Raw genomic sequence first — 16,268 nt, forward strand, 5'->3', positions numbered from 1 at the left:
TACTACCTTTTGAGGAAGCTCTTTTATAATGTACACAAGAGGTTCACACAAAAAGCCCTGAGATTTCAAAGGAAACATGGACTTCCTTCTGGCTGGGTACATCAGGGAAGGCTATATTAGGAAGAGGTGGTAAATGACCTGAATTCTGAAGTAAAGGGAGTATCTCAACTGATAGAAAAGAAATAGAAAAATATTCCAGGTTTTGTGAATGGTGTGAACAAAGATGTGGAAGCTGGGATGCTGAAGGCATTTAGAGAATGACAGTTCACCCCATAGTCATGAGTTATAGGCAGCATAATTTCATCAATGGCTGCTCAGTTTCTCATAGCCACTTAATAGGTTTATAATACTTAAACACCTGCTCTTAGCCATTGAATTTGATCAATGGTGCAAATGATGCTCTGAAAAGACTTTGAAATGGTAATACTTTTCTTCATTTGTCTGTAAAGAAATACTGACTTTGTGTCTTCAAAAACAAAGTCAATTCACTGGAAAGATATTTGAAACCAGTCTATTTTTTCTTATATACCCAATTGTACATGGTATATGGGAGGAGGGGTTAACTATAAACTTACTCACTTCAATTGGGTGTCTATATTTATGCCTGTTGGTGTCTGTGATGGTAACGGTGTCAGCCATACAATCTCAGACTTCAAATTTCAACCAGATAATTATTTCCCATGGTAGCCTTGGCCTTCTTTAGAGGGATGATTTGATGCCTCAGCCTTTCTTCTAAGTTATTCTGCTGGTGATATTTATTTAGGGCTCCAAGTATATAGATCTGAGTCCCCAGGGTTTGTTTTGTGTGTGTATATGTGTGTGTGCATGCCCTCATAGGCATGTTTGTATTGCATTTTTTTAAACCTGTCTTTTTCATTGCTAAGAATAACCTCTGGGCATTTACAAACAAAAATTTGGTCCCAGTGTGCGAATACATGGCTTTGGGGAAAGCACAGGAATGAAATCTACCTTCTGCTTTCAACAGACAGAAAAAGATTTCCTCTAGCAGAATGATGTCTGTATGAGGAGAGTCCATAACTATATTAAGTTTTTTTTTTTTACTTTAACTTCATTACAAGGGAATATTTGATTCCAGGGACTGAGAAAGGGGGTAGAACTCCCAGAAGTGATGATGATGTAAAAAAACAAAAGGCAGTTTAAAAATTCATTAAGTAAAAAGAAATAAAAGCCCGAAAAATTTACATTTTGCATATGGAAAATTAAACTGTTAATAATGCACTAGAATACTTAACTCATAGAAGTCTTTGATAGGGGTTCATAATGTTAAAAGTAAAGCCACTTTAATGATACCTTCTGATTCTTTCTATAGTACAGAATAGGACTATAGTATAGTATAGGACTTTCCTGGAGAAGGACATACCTCTGTCCCCTTGACCATCTTCAGCTGGATAAACACATTCTTTAAATATGGCATAGTCATCAATCCAGTCACTGCTGTGACAGCAGCAAAAAATACAACGAATAATGACTCACTTCCGCAGGAAATGAGACAGCATTTATTTTAATTGCCCTAGCATTCTAAATTCATTTTGCATTTATTATTAACAGCAATAATAATTAATTCATTCAAAATTCATAAGATTTCTAATATAATTACAAAGATGTTTTATTGCAATATATCACCTCATCATCTCTCCATTAACTAATCATTTATGTTATTTTGACAGCATACATTGTTACCCCGCAGAAATAATTTAGTTCATAGAGTCCAAGTCAAGATGGCACAAATCTTCTTTGTTGTTGTAGTGATGTAAATTAAAATGACCATCATTATTGGCTCCCCATATCACCAGTGTCAGGAGCCTGCCTAGTCGTCCTTGGCAGCATGCAAATTAGCAATTGAAACCCAGTTACTTTCTGATTGTCTGAGGTAGCATGTTAGCTAGCTCACAGCAGTTAGACTGCTGGACCTTGTGTTCAAATCCCACATCTTTATTTTTTGTGCATCTATGGCCAAATCACTTAATTTTGCTGAGCCTCAGTTTATTCATCTGTCAAAAAGGAATAATACTTTTTGTAGTGCCTACTTCATATCGCTCTTGTAAGGTCCCAGTAAGATGTTGTATGAAAAGGACTTTTCAAACTTTATAGAAAAAGTCAGTATTATATAAAAGTTAGTTGCCATCATCACCATTATCATTGCTGGACCTAGGGAGGGGAAGAAAGGATAATTCTTTCCCTCATATGACTTCAGTCAGAACTATTGTTCAGTTGTTTCAGGCATGTCCAACTCTTCATGACCACTTTTGGGGTTTTCTTGACAAAGATACTAGTATGTTCTTTCCTTTTCCCTCTCATTGTACAGATGAGGAAACTGAGATACAAAGGGTTGAGTGATTTGCACATGGTCAAACAGCTAGTAAATATGTGAGGTTGGATTTGAAATTAGGTCTTCCTTACTCCAGGCCCAGTACTGGAAGTCTATCTATCCACTGTGCCACCTAGCTACCCAGTCATAATAACAATGAGCCCCAGTGAGTCCTCTACTGTATCAGGGAGGTTGCTCAAGTTTGAACTCATGCACTTCTTTGATTCAAAACTGAGTTGTTGCTGTTGTTTTTTCCACTGAAAGGACAACCATTACAGCTTCACATAGAGGAGCAGTGTCCGTGACCTCCAACCCACACGGGGAGCAGGAATGAAGACTCTAGCGTGTTTCCAGATCACACTGGAAGTTGCAAGAGACCATAACTATAAGCTTGTGAGGGATCTTAGGCCCTTTGTCCATCTCTGCTTCAGTCTCTGTCTCTCTTCCTTACCATTTCACACTCTCTCTCTCTCTCTCTCTCTCTGTCTCTCTCTCTGTGTCTCTCTCTCTCCCTCTGTCTCTCCCCTTTTCTTTTCTCTCCCTCTTTTCTTTCCTCTCTCTCTGACTCTCTCTCTCTGTCCCTCCCTGCCCCCACCCCTGTGGGCACAGGAGCACACCCAGACTCTTCCTCTCTTCTCCATTGATTAACTGAGGATATTTATCAGCTGGTAGTCTTTTCCAAACTTTCCAAGGGATATTTATGAGTCTTGGTAGTTTTAGGTTACAGTTCAGGATTACATTGACAACTTTCAACAACTATTGGTAGATTTATGGAGAAAGGGCAGTCATTACAGACCTAGCAAAGAATGTAAAACACTCACATGGAGGTGAGAAAGCCTGGAACATGTTTGAGCAATGATATCTTCATGGAAATCATTTCGAGGGGTCTGTTAGTTCCTATTTCATTCTTTCTACCACTTCTTGTCTGGCCAGAGATCACCAGACAGTCTGACTGATGACCCTGTCAACTTCTGACAATTTCTTAGCCTTGCCAAGGTCAAATAGTGAGTCAGTGTCTGAGGTGGAGACATGGGATATGAACTCGGGTCTGCTTGATTTCAGCCCCAGGCTATACATCAGCTGCCCCAGAACAGAAAGCCAGAACTTTGATCTGGACACAGAGTCCCATATGATGCTTTATTTTAGACCTTTCACTCTGTAAAAGTTGAATCATTAAGGTCTTCAGAAAATATGAGGCCTGACCTGTGATTTTATTGGAACAGGAAACTCAAGTCTGAAAAGTACCTCCAGCCACTTAAGTCAGAAAATTGCCTGAGGTGCTTTATTTATAAAGATCATGCCACAGGAGTTTGGATCACAGAAGTTATCAATCAATCAGCACTTAACAAGACCCTGACTTGAACTTGGGTCTTTCTAGCTCCAAAATCAATCCTCTATGGACTTAGCTTTGCTGACTCTCAAGGGCATTATTAATCAATTAGAATGCAAATAGGTATTGATCATTAAATATGGTCTTGCATATTATGCAGATAAGCAGTCAAGTTTCTTTCTTGAGATAATTACCAAACATTAGAATGATTGTAAAATAAAATGAAAATATTCTTGCAAACATGGTACTGTGGTTGTCTTTTTTGGAGAAAGGGGGAAAAATACTATTTGAATAATTTTATTCATAAGCTTTTAAATTCAATTAAAGCTTTAAAGCTTATCAAAGCCTTTTGGGATATGGAATGATTATTTTCTGTCTATAATTTGTTAAATTATAGTTTTACAAGCTACTTTAAAAATGATACTGAAAATTTTATACTTTGTTTTGACTTCAGAATAAAATGCAAAAGCAAGAAGACTTGTTTTACATGTTTTCACATCTCTCTATGATATTATGAAAATCATCAATTCTGTCATTCAAAATCTTTCCCCTTTCTGCTTTTTTCTCCTCCTACTCTTCCTGTTTCTTTCTTTTCTCAGCCTCCTTTTCTCCCCCCTTCTTCTTCTTTCTCAGTTTCAGTGTGTATGTGGGAAATAGCTATTGAATGTCCATTGAGGTGCTTACTTAGCAAAGTGCAGTAACTATAAAAAATAACAAGAAGGAAACAGAAATGGAGATACATGACAAGGTGACTTTAGAGGGGGAAAAATCTGAATGATTCTTATTTCTTCCTTTTACTCTCTTCGAAATACCATTGAAGCAATGAATGAAAATAATTTATTAATTGTCAGACATTGTACTTTACTAAAGATGATAGTCCGTGCCTTCAATAAATTTACATTCTAATGGGAGGAGACAAAAATGTAGAGGGGAATGATGAACAGGGAGGGGAGTATTTTGCTTCTGAAAGTTACACGAATGGTGATTGGATAGAGTAGAGGGGAAATTGGCACATCTTTTCCAGAGACAATGAAAGAGTTGACTTGATTGTGGTTACAGAATTGGAATGAAGGATGAGTACTCAGGAAACAGAAGAGAGCAAGAAAGCTAGTGAGAATATGACTGGAGCTGAGCCTATTTTGAGCAACTGACTAAGGTAGCCATCAATCAAGCCATTGGGGTCCCAAAAGGGAATTCTGGCTTCCGGTCAGATAGCAAGAAATATTGTTGCTTCTTCAATGTTTTACCTACTCAAACAAATGGTTAGAGGCTTTGGGACATTTCCTCTCCCTTCATGTTCTTCATTCAGGAATGTCTTATGATTATAGATATTGCTTCCCTATCAGAATAAGTCTAGATTTTTCCATATTTTGACCGTGTTGAAGCATAAAAATAATGATTGGTCATAATTAATTTGTATATGAAGAGTATTATATTGACCCACTTCCAGCAGGATCATCCTTGAATTCTTTTCCAAATAAAAGTGATAGATTTATGCAGTCCAACTGTGTGTATCCTCTTGCCTAATCCTGCTTTGGACCAATATGAAAGGCCTGGGAAATGATTAATTGAAGTTAGGGATATAGACTGTGGCCAGAGAATGCAGCAAAGTTAATTGGCCCATACAGGATTGAACTTTTGACCTTGGTCTCATTAGATGTAGTCATCACAAATCTTCAACTACTTGAAAGTAAAGGAAGTGGGGGAAAGTAGAATGTCCATTATTGGAAAAAATACTGTAATGGTTGTGCAATCATTTCAGAAAACTGTCAAAGAATTACATTGTTTTTATTAAATAAACAGTACATAAAAGGTCTGGTTTTTTTCTGTCTTTTTCCTCCCATAGGTCTAGGCTTCAGTATCGCAGGAGGTGTGGGCAACCAACACATCCCTGGAGACAACAGTATTTATGTTACTAAAATCATAGATGGAGGTGCAGCACAGAAGGATGGTCGTTTGCAAGTAGGAGACAGACTACTAATGGTAAGCATGACTAAAAACAAAACTTCATATACCTAGGAAATCCTGGCTTTGCAGATTGACCATATTTGGAACTATGAAGATTTTTTTAATCTTAACTAATATTTATGCAAAAATTGAATAAAAAGTTAAACAAAAAATTAAAAAATAGAAATTAAAACATTATTAAAAATTTACAAATATTAGTAGAGTCTATTGCAATATATTTAAAAGATCATATCCTATGGCCAGGTTTGATTTATATCAAGAATAAATGGTTGATTCTATAAGGAAAAGGGTAGAGGGCCGAGCGCCGGACCGTGGCCCCCTGGTGAGCCCAGAGCTGCCCGAGGGTGAGAACCCACCTCCGGGTGCTGGGAAAGCCCTTACGGAGCTAGCTCTGCCTCCAGGGCAGAACATGCGAGGAGCCCCAGCAGGGTATATAGGAGGGGAACAAGGGAAGGTCAGGGTTTGATGTAAGCAATAAAGTGAAGTAAAGCTGCCTCCTTGGGTGCACTGTTTGGTCATTCCCCTCCTCCACCAGAGGGGCCGGAGACGTCCGAAGACCGGGAATCGGTAGGCTTACAGGAACGGTAAGCATCCAGGCGACGGCTCAGTGATAGCCCTGAGCAGCTGGCGCCCGAACAGGGACCGTAGCCAGGGAACCCGCCTGGCCTCCCTGTAGCTGGGGAGAAGGACCAAACAGCCTCACTGTTAGACAGCGGGGAGAAGGGTGAGTCATGGGTCAGAGGTATAGCATCCCACTGATCAAGCCCGAGGAGAAGGCAGTGCTTGCTAGCCATTTATATAAACTCTGTAAGAAAGAAGGGATTAAGCCCCACCTAAGCCATTGCTGTGATTTTGTTGAGCATATCTGGAAGATTTCCCTGTGGCTAGAATATTCGGGGATTACAAAGAACTGGACACTGGTAGGCCAACAAATGGCATCCTATGAAAAAACTATGCCAGGTATGTTAACAGACATGGATTTCACCATGTACGGGCTGATCAAGATAGTCCTCCAAGGAGCGCCACGCCCTGCCATGGCAGCAACGTGTGCAACCCAAGTGGGGGAATCTCTAGGGGAAACCTCTGAGGAGGAAGAAGGTAGGCCCCAGCCGACTGCATCCCAACCCTGTCGGTGTCCTTTGGGTGCTGTGGCGCAGCAAGAATTACAACCCAGATGTGCTTCGCACGGGTTTGGCGCACGGCCCAGAGCTGTGGCACAGCAAAAATTCCAGCCCGGAAGTATCCTTCCCGAGCTTTGCATACAGCCCAGCCCCTTTGCAGAGCAACTAAAACAACCCGGAAGTACCTCCGGCACTGGCGCAAAGCCAAAAACGATGTCACAACAGAAAATGCTACTCAGCAAAGAAGAGGTGGAGGTTGCCGCTGCCGCTATGGCCATGCTGGCAATACCCAGTGAACCTCAATTCGTCTTTGGGCATGGCACCAGGCCTCCTGGAGGGGGTGTAGTGGCTAGGAGCCTCCAAGAGGCCATAAGGAAAGGGGAAAACTAAAGGGATGGGACTCCATGCCCCAGATGTTTCCAGTGCGAGACGCCCTGGGGGGACAACAAACCCATGAGCCAGTACCATTTAAATTACTCAAAGATTTGAAGGAAGCTGTGGCGAAATATGTCCCTCAGCCCCATACACCTCCCAATTACTAAAGAACGCCACGTCTACCTGGCCATGGACCCCCACAGATTGGAAGGATGTGGCACAAACGGTCCTTCCTCCCGGCCAGTGTATAACATGGGAGGGTTTACAGAAAAGAGAGGCTGAACTATATATTGAGTAGAAAGATATCACTAATGCTGATGATGCCCATGACGCGCTCACTGGCGCTGGGAAGGGGAAAGACCCCCAAGCCCAGAACACTTACCATCCATTGGTATTCGCAGGGGTCACTGCCTGCGCGATACGAGCGTTCTCTAAATTAGAGGGACAAGGAGAAAGCCAATCTAGGCTTGCAGGCCTGAAACAGCAGCCCGAGGAAAATCCTATTGACTTTGTCAGTAGAGTACAAACAACTGTTCAGTTCCTCCTTGGCTATGGGGCAAGCACTGAGTTAGTCATCACCCAAATAGTGAGAGAGGGGCTTAGAGGCCCATACCAGAAAGCGTTGGCCGGTCTCAGCTCAACCGCCTCTCTGGCAGATGTGGTGGACCGCCTCCTTAATACATCTGGCGAGGATCCCAAGCTAACTGCTATGGCTATAGCTGTAGCTCAGGGGGTAGTCTCCGGCCTTAAAGGAAGGAAAGATGCCGGAAACTGCTTCCGCTGTGGCAGGCCTGGACATTATAGAAGTGAATGCTGGTCTGGAAAAAGTTCAACCAACCTTACCTGGTATTCTTGTGGAAAACCAGGGCACATTGCCAAACATTGCTGTAGCAGAGTAAAGAACAGAGCTTCGGTGTTGGGAAATGGGAGAGGGGGCCCTCCTCATGGGGGCCCCCAACCCCGGAACCCTCAAAGCTTTCTGATCCAAGTATCCCCAGAGATTCCAATGGGACCTCAGCCATGTCCAACAGACTTGGGCAAAAGATATTGCCAAGAATTGCAATAACTGAGGTACTAACGTACCTCACCGGAGGGAGAAGGGGAGGAGCAAGATATTGTAATTAAGTCATGGGACACAGTGGCAGTCCACGTCCCTTCAGCCTCCTTCCCCCGGTTAGTAGTGGGGCCTACCGGGTATTTTCCCAGCATAGTACACACACAATTGCTTCCAGCAGGGGGCTCCACTATCTACATCACCAGCCCTCACTGCTACCCCCGGGGACGCCTATTGGGCATGGCATTGCCCTCCCATGGGTCGAAGAGAATAACCCAGACATAAATTGGTGCCAAGTTGTAGACAAGCAGAGGCCTATGATGACCCTTGTGGTAGAAGGACGCCCTGTTCTCGGTATGTTAGACACTGGAGCAGATCTCTCTGTGATAAATGCTGAACAGTGGGCTCCCTCATGGACTCTTGAGACCTTATCCCTCACAGTCGCTGGAGTAGGAGACCAGATTGCCAGAAAAGCGGCCAGACACTTGACTTGGAATTATGCAAACCAAACTGGATTATTTAGGCCTTTAAGGATAGCGGGGCTGTCATCAGCCCTCTGGGGCCGAGATGTTCTTGAGCAAATGCAAGTTCACCTAGTCACCCCAGAACATATGGCAAAAAACTGATCGGGGCCACTCGTGTGGTGAGATGCCCACAAATTGAATGGACTTCCCAACTCCCTGTGTGGGTAGAACAGTGGCCCCTAAGTGCAGAAAAGCTCACCACCTTAGAATATATAGTTAAGGGATTACTAGAATCAGGCCATATAGAACCTACTACAAGTAACTTTAATTCTCCTGTATTTGTGATTAAGAAAAAGAATGGCACATGGTGGATGTTAATAGACCTACGTGCCATCAATCAATGTATGAGGCCCATGGGCCCCTTACAAACTGGTCTTCCATCCCCAGCCTTTATACCGAAGAATTATTATATACAGGTCATAGATATTAAAGACTGCTTTTATTCCATTCCTTTACACCCCAAGGACCAATATAAATTTGCCTTTTCGGTTCCTCGCCTTAATTTCCAAGGTCCCTCTCACAGATACCAGTTCAAAGTCCTTCCTCAAGGGATGGCTAACAGCCCCACAATGTGCCATACTTATGTAGCAGCTGTCATAGCCCCAATAAGAGAAACCTTCCCAGACGCCATCATCCTTCATTATATGGATGATATTCTTTTGGCCTCCCCAGATGCGACCAAATTAAAAGCTCTATTAGAGCAGACACTTCAATGTCTGGCAGAGTATGGCCTCCAGGTGGCACCCCATAAGATACAAAATATCGCCCCATACCTCTATCTGGGCCATACCCTTCAGAATGGTTGTGCTTCGCGACGGCCACCCAAGATCGACTTTCGGAAAGTCTGTACCTTGAATGATTTCCAAAAATTAATTGGTTCTCTCCAGTGGTTGCGGGCCACAATGCCCATCCCCGAGAACCTCATGACGCCATTGTATGACATCCTAAAGGGGGATAGTGACCTTACCTCCCCCAGAGATTGGACTCCCGCAGCAAAGAAGGCCCTGTCTGAAATCCAACATCGATCTGATGGCTATATTGTACAATATGACCCTAGTTGCCCCATTTATGCCATCATACTTAACCCCGACTCCCTTATTGCCTGTCTTCACCAGCGACACGGGGCAATAGAGTGGATGTATCCAAAGAAGGTGAAAAGAAGCCTTCCAGATAAGTACCTCCTTTTGGCAGAATATTATTTAGACATTGCTCAACGTGGTCTCCAAATCTTCGGAATATACCTGCCATTTAATTTTCCCACAGGCGAGGAGGTCCTCCGCCTTTATGCAGATCACCACAAAGAATGGGCCATTCTCCTGTCTGTGTATTTTTGTCTCGTTACCTTTGCCACCATTCCTTCGGGGGGGTGGACTGCACTACCATTGTCTCCTCCCTCTTGTGTTGTGTCTTCCCAGCCCTCTGGCCCCAATGTTTTTATGCGACTAAGAACGGCCGCGCTGCAGTCTATGCTCCACACTGTAAGCTGCTTAAGGTCTACTCCGCTCCTCATACATCCGCTCAGAAAAATGAGCTCTATGCCATTTGCCAGGCTCTTCGACTCTTTCCAGCTGTCCTGTTCAATCTTATAACCAACAGCCTGTATTGTGCTATGGCCCTTTCTGCCTTGCCATCTGTAGCTATCAATCCCCGCCTGTCTCTGGTGGCCTCTTTGCTTTTTGACACGCAAACCCTTCTCTACGCTCGTGCTCAGCCTATTTACGTTCTTCACGTTCACTCTCACTTGAGTCTTTCTGGTCCTATTTATCAAGGTAACAACGTGGTGGACAAGGCTTTATTATGCCCCATGCTGACCGAGGCCCAACAAGCTCATTCAAAATTCCATTTGTCCGCCCATTCGTTACGCGTCCTCTACAGCTTATCCAAAGATGAGGCTCGTGCCCTTGTCAAGCGCTGTACCTCCTGCATCCCCTTTCTCCCACCTCCACGGGACCATGCTATTAATCCTCGTGGTACCTACCCCAATGAGGTGTGGCAGATGGATGTCACTCATTTTGGCTCGTCCTTAATACACGTGTCGGTTGACACCTTTTCCAATTTTCTTCTCACTACTTTACAACCTGGCGAGGTGGCCCATCACGTTACAGCACACCTTCTTCATTGCTTTGCCCTCACTGGGCCCCCCAGAGTCCTTAAGACCGACAATGGTCCTGCTTACACTTCCCGTGCTTTTGCACGTTTCTGTTCAGAGTTCTCCATTTCCCACATTACTGGCATTCCCTACAACCCGCAAGGCCAGGCCATTGTGGAGAGTGCCAATCATACCCTCAAGTCTCTCCTCATTAAACAAAAAGAGGGATCTGGGGCACGGCTCTCTGGAGCTATGCTGGCTCAGGCGGTGTTTACATATAATTATTTGACGTTTCGGGGTGACAACACTACGCCAGCTTTGCTCTTCTTTGTCCCCTCTGGACCAAAGACCAAATTATCCCTCTCTGACCCCCAACCCTCCACCTGCTTAACAGGTGCACGGGTGATGTGGAGGTCACTCAACGGAGGCTGGAAAGGCCCCGGTACAGTTATCATTAGAGGACAGGGACATCTTTGTATCTTACCAGATGGAGGAACAGCAACCGACCACGAATGGATCCCAACCCAATGGGCTGCCGAGCTTCAGCCAGGAGCCCAGGAGGCCCCAAAGGCGGAGTCGAGGACAACGACACAGGCCCACTGCTGAGACCAGGAGGAGAAGGAGGCGGATCGTTGAACTGGTACTGGGGCTCACTCTCATACGCCTCACTGTCACTCAGGCAGCCATCCACAAATCTAGATGGTATAACCTCACTAGCCCTGACAGATGACAAGCAGATGAAAAAGGCCACCATTATTGGGCAGTCATGAAGGACCCACCTGCGGTGAGGATACTAGGATGGGGGAGTGGGCCTTCGACACTTTTTGTCAGGGGAAATGCCTCTAAGTTAGTGGGGGACAGCCCTTCAGATCACATCCAGCGGGGTTCCCAGATGGGAACTCCTGAGGCTGCCGCTTCACATACCTTCCAGCGCCCCATGTCCTTTATAGCCTATACACAGCCTATTTGTCTCACAGCTGCCAATCTCACCAACCTCACCAAGTACTGCTTACAGCTGCAAACATTCAACACAACTTCTAATCCACATTTCGCTCCCAACATATACAACCATACCACTCGACTTAATGTATCCCTGCTAGCAATACCTCACTCCATAAACTGTACCCGGACCCAGAGCCAGTCATATCACCAGTATTCTACTGATTTCAATCACACCCATGCCCCAACCCCGTGTCTGGAAGGAGACGGGGATGTGTGGGAACCCTACAAGGCTTGTTCCACCAGTGTGTTCTCTTGCGGACCAACTGTAGGCAATGTGTCACTCCATTTCTGGGATCATGTAGCCAAATATAAGAGATACCGGCAGCTTCCGGCCCCTGCCCCTGTAGCCTCCCCCTATGGGACTTTACACTCAGAAATCTGGAAAGTGGGACTTGCCTTTGCCCCCACAAACACATCAGTGGAGATATGGCCATGCTTTAACTCCACAAAAGACCTGACCCACTGCCGTGACCTTACATGGATTACTTGGAAGGCGGTGTTTGGAAACTCCAACAGTACATGCCATCATCGTAAGGAGGGCAAGGACTCGCTTTGTTACCGGTTCCACGCTTCTGTTCGCACCCCACCAGATGAAGCATTCCTTCTTTGCCATCCTGAAAACACCTCTATTACGCTTATGTCACCATCAGCGGGGTTGCCCAGATATAATGTCACCTGCTTCAATGCAACCCTTACTGACACCATCGACTTCCAGTATAAAGACCTCCTGCTCTTCCTGGTGCGGCGAGTCCCCTATCAATTGCTTCCAGTCAAAGCTGAACCATTTGCTCTTACGCTGACTGACGAACTGTGGACGAACTGTGCCAACGCATCGCCCAAAAACCCCCAATAGCCCCTTTGACCCACACTCGCGGAGATGCAGATGGAACAACATTAGGACTCCTGAATCTGGCTATTGAGATCTACGAGGAGTTCCAGATCCAGGAACTTCAACAGAGCTTAGACGTCTTGGCGTCCACTCTTCAAACCTTTATGCAAGAAGAACTTGGCTCTTGGGCTGTCCAAAATTCCATCAATACCCACTTCCAGCACTCCCTCGGAGCTCTTGCCACAACAGTCTTGTGGCTTGGAGACAATCTTCAGCTTACCCAACTCTACATGCAGCTACAATGTCATTATAAATATGCCCTGCTTTGCATCACTCCATTACCCGTTAATACCTCTAACACCTCCTTCCCTGGCGACTGGGACAGAGTACATGCTGTACTGCAAGGCACCCTTCTCGCAGAGAACGTGACTGGGGACATACATCAATTAGCTCTGTTCATCAAGGAGCTACAAAACACCAGTGCTGAGTTCCAAAGACAGCATGCTCAGGAAGCTGATGAGCTCATCCACTGGCTTGATAATCTAGTGAACTTTCAGTGGCTCACCACCTTTATAGTTCCTGCTGCATTCCTGATATTGACATGCATCTGCCTCCCCTGCTTTTTGCGATGTATCTACGCGATGATCAGACAAGCTATCCTAGACGCGAAGGCTGACGCGTTCCTTCCTTCCATCCCCAAAACTCCCCGGCATGCAGGACACCACCCCTGTTTAAACAAAAAGGGGGAGTTGTAGAGGGCCAAGCTCTGGACTGTGGCCCCCTGGTGAGCCCAGAGCTGCCCGAGGGTGAGAACCCGCCTCCGGGTGCTGGGAACACCCTTACAGAGCTGGCTCTGCCTCCTGGGTGGAACATGCGAGGAACCCCGGCAGGGTACATAGGAGGGGAACAAGGGAAAGTCGGGGTTTGATGTAAGCAATAAAGTGAAGTAAAGCTGCCTCCTCTGGTGCACTGTTTGGTCATTCCCCTTCCCCACCAGAGGGGCCAGAGACGTCCGAAGACTGGGAATCGGTAGGCTTACAGGAACGGTAAGCATCCAGGCGATGGCTTGGGGATAGCCCCGAGCAGAAAAGTATAAAAATAATAGGTATATTAATAATAAATCAATAAAAACATATACAAATTCATGTATCATATATTACATATTCTATATCAATAGACATGGAAAGTATTTTGACAAAACACAATATACATTTATGGTAACGATAAAGACATTAAAAAGCAGAGGAAGAAAGTGACCATTCTTTAATATGGTAACTATATCAACATATGCCCAAGAGCTAACCATATCTTTAAAAAACATTAAAGGTTTTTCAGTAAGAATAGAGGTAAAGCAAAGATGTCTATCATCTTACTATTTTTTAATTTAGCTCTAGAAATGTTAGCAATAGCAATTTGTAATCATTTTCTAGTTATTACCCACATATTCTATAATAATAAATAATATATAGTCATCATTCAGCTATACAACTACTATCCAAGTATTTTGTAGGAGTAGACTGTGGTTAAGATACCCCCTCACCCACTCTGTAGGAAGAGAAATTATTCAATCAGATTTATATTTAAATATATCAGTTTATAAATTATACTCTGACTTACTCTAACATAAACTTTTAAAATCTCCAAACTAATTTCCCTAATTAAAGTCTAGGTTTAAAAATTGTTTTATTAAATTATTTTATTTATTTTCTGTGTTCTATAATCGCTTCAATATATCTTAGATTTTTTCCCCTACTTCCCTCTCCTTCCCCACCACAGTCCCTCGCTGAGACAGTGTACAATCTTATATAGATTCTACACATACATTCCTATTAAACACATTTTCACCTCAGTCATGTTACAAAGAAACAGAAACCATATGTTTATAAACCATAAAACAAAACAAAACAAAAGAAATGGTCTGCTTCATTCTACCATCCAGTTCCATAATTCTTTCTCTGGATGTGGAAGGTGTTTTGCCTCAAGAGTCCATTGGGAATATTTTAAGTCCTTGCATTGCAATGAAGGTGTAAGTCTACCAGAAAAATTCCTCGCACACTGTGGTTGTTGCTGTGTACAAAGTTCTCCTGGTTCTGCTCCTTTCACTCAGCATCAGTGAATATGTCTTTCCAGGCCTCTCTGAAGTCTTCCTGCTCATTATTTCTTATAGCACAATAGTATTCCATTACATTCATATACCACAACTTGTTCAACCATTCCCCAGCTGATGGGCATCCCCTTGATTTCCAGTTTTTGGCCACCACAAAGAGGGCTGCTATAAATATTTTTGTATATGTGAGACACTTTCCCATTTCTATGATCACTTTGGGATACAGTCCAAGAGGTGATATTACTGGGTCACAGGATATGCACATTTTTGTAACCCTTTGAGCATATGGAACTATGAAGATTAAAATAGCTGAGAATAGCAGGATGGAGTATGACAAGTCCATTTTGGATAGTTGGATGATGTAAGAAGACAACATGATAATTTGTAAAAAGCAGTCAGAGAATCTGGTTTTAAACATTATCTCAGATGCTCCCTCCCAGTGACACCTTGGGTAAGTCACTGTACTCCCCTAGCCTCAGTTTCCTCAAATGTCAAAAGAACAGATTAGTCTAGATCTGGCCTCTAAGGATCAATACAACTTTAGTTTTATAATTCCATTAGGTTGTCTGAGTTTTTATATTAAAAAAAAGAAAAGATTGAAGCCAAAGTTACCATTGGTCTTATTGCATAGGATTTGAGCTTTATGTTGATGTTTCACTTTGTATGAATAGTAGAGTCCAAAAGAGAGAGGCTTTTCTTAAGCTTTAAATTTTATCGAATACTTTCACCCTGTGAGTTACATAACTCAACCACCTATGAGGGAGTTTGCACATGTATAACTGTGCCCATTTTATAACTGAGGAAATGAAGGCTCAGAGAAGAAAGTGATTGGCTAAAGGTTACACAATTAGTAAGTGACAAAACCAGAATCCAAACTCATACCTTCCTTGACACACTCTTTCTACCATACCACACTGTGTCTTACTTCTGACTGGAAAGACTGGAGAAAGATGCAGAGGGAATCATATTTGGGCATTTGACATTGAAGAATGGGGAGGATTTCAAACAGTAAGAAAATGGAGGAAGGACAGAAATTCTAGACCTGCTCAATGGTGTGAGCAAAGATATGAAGATGGGGAAGCATGGGAGAAGCATGTTTGGGCAGTAGAATTGCTCTCAATATCTGTGTCATCTCCTGACCAATGACCAGTCACAGAACTTTAGAATTGAAAGGTACCTTATAGGTCATGTTTTATAACTCTCTACTTAAGTTCCCTTGATATGATGGGGGAGGTAATGAAGCCTCCATTTGAACACCTACAATGACAAGAAATTCAAGACTTTCAAAAGCAGCCCATCATCCCTTCGATGGATAAATCTAAATATTAGGAGGTTCATTTTGGAAGCTGACTTTTGTCATCTTATAACCTCCACCAACTGATCCAAGTGGAATAAATCTCTCCTACACAACAGAGGGAAGGAGGACAAATATTTATGTGGCACTGTGTATTGTGGTTTACAAATATTATCTCATTTTATCCTCACAACAACCTGGGAGGTAGGTACTATTATTATCCCAATTTTACAGATAAAGAAACTG

At 43.4% G+C, this 16,268-nt stretch overlaps 1 protein-coding gene across 14 annotated transcripts in view; it reads left to right on the forward strand.

Annotated features, from left to right (window-relative positions):
• The window catches only part of DLG2 (discs large MAGUK scaffold protein 2), a 1,590,913-nt gene that overhangs the window by 892,097 nt on the left and 682,548 nt on the right, over positions 1-16,268 (forward strand). For all 14 annotated transcript variants that reach the window (XM_072610680.1, XM_072610682.1, XM_072610692.1 and 11 more), the window contains one exon: positions 5,506-5,642. In XM_072610680.1, the coding sequence (XP_072466781.1) occupies positions 5,506-5,642 (137 nt within the window). The remainder of the gene's footprint in view (positions 1-5,505; positions 5,643-16,268) is intronic.

This window comes from Notamacropus eugenii, chromosome 5 (assembly GCF_028372415.1).
Source record: "Notamacropus eugenii isolate mMacEug1 chromosome 5, mMacEug1.pri_v2, whole genome shotgun sequence".
NCBI classification, from domain to species: Eukaryota; Metazoa; Chordata; class Mammalia; order Diprotodontia; family Macropodidae; genus Notamacropus; species Notamacropus eugenii.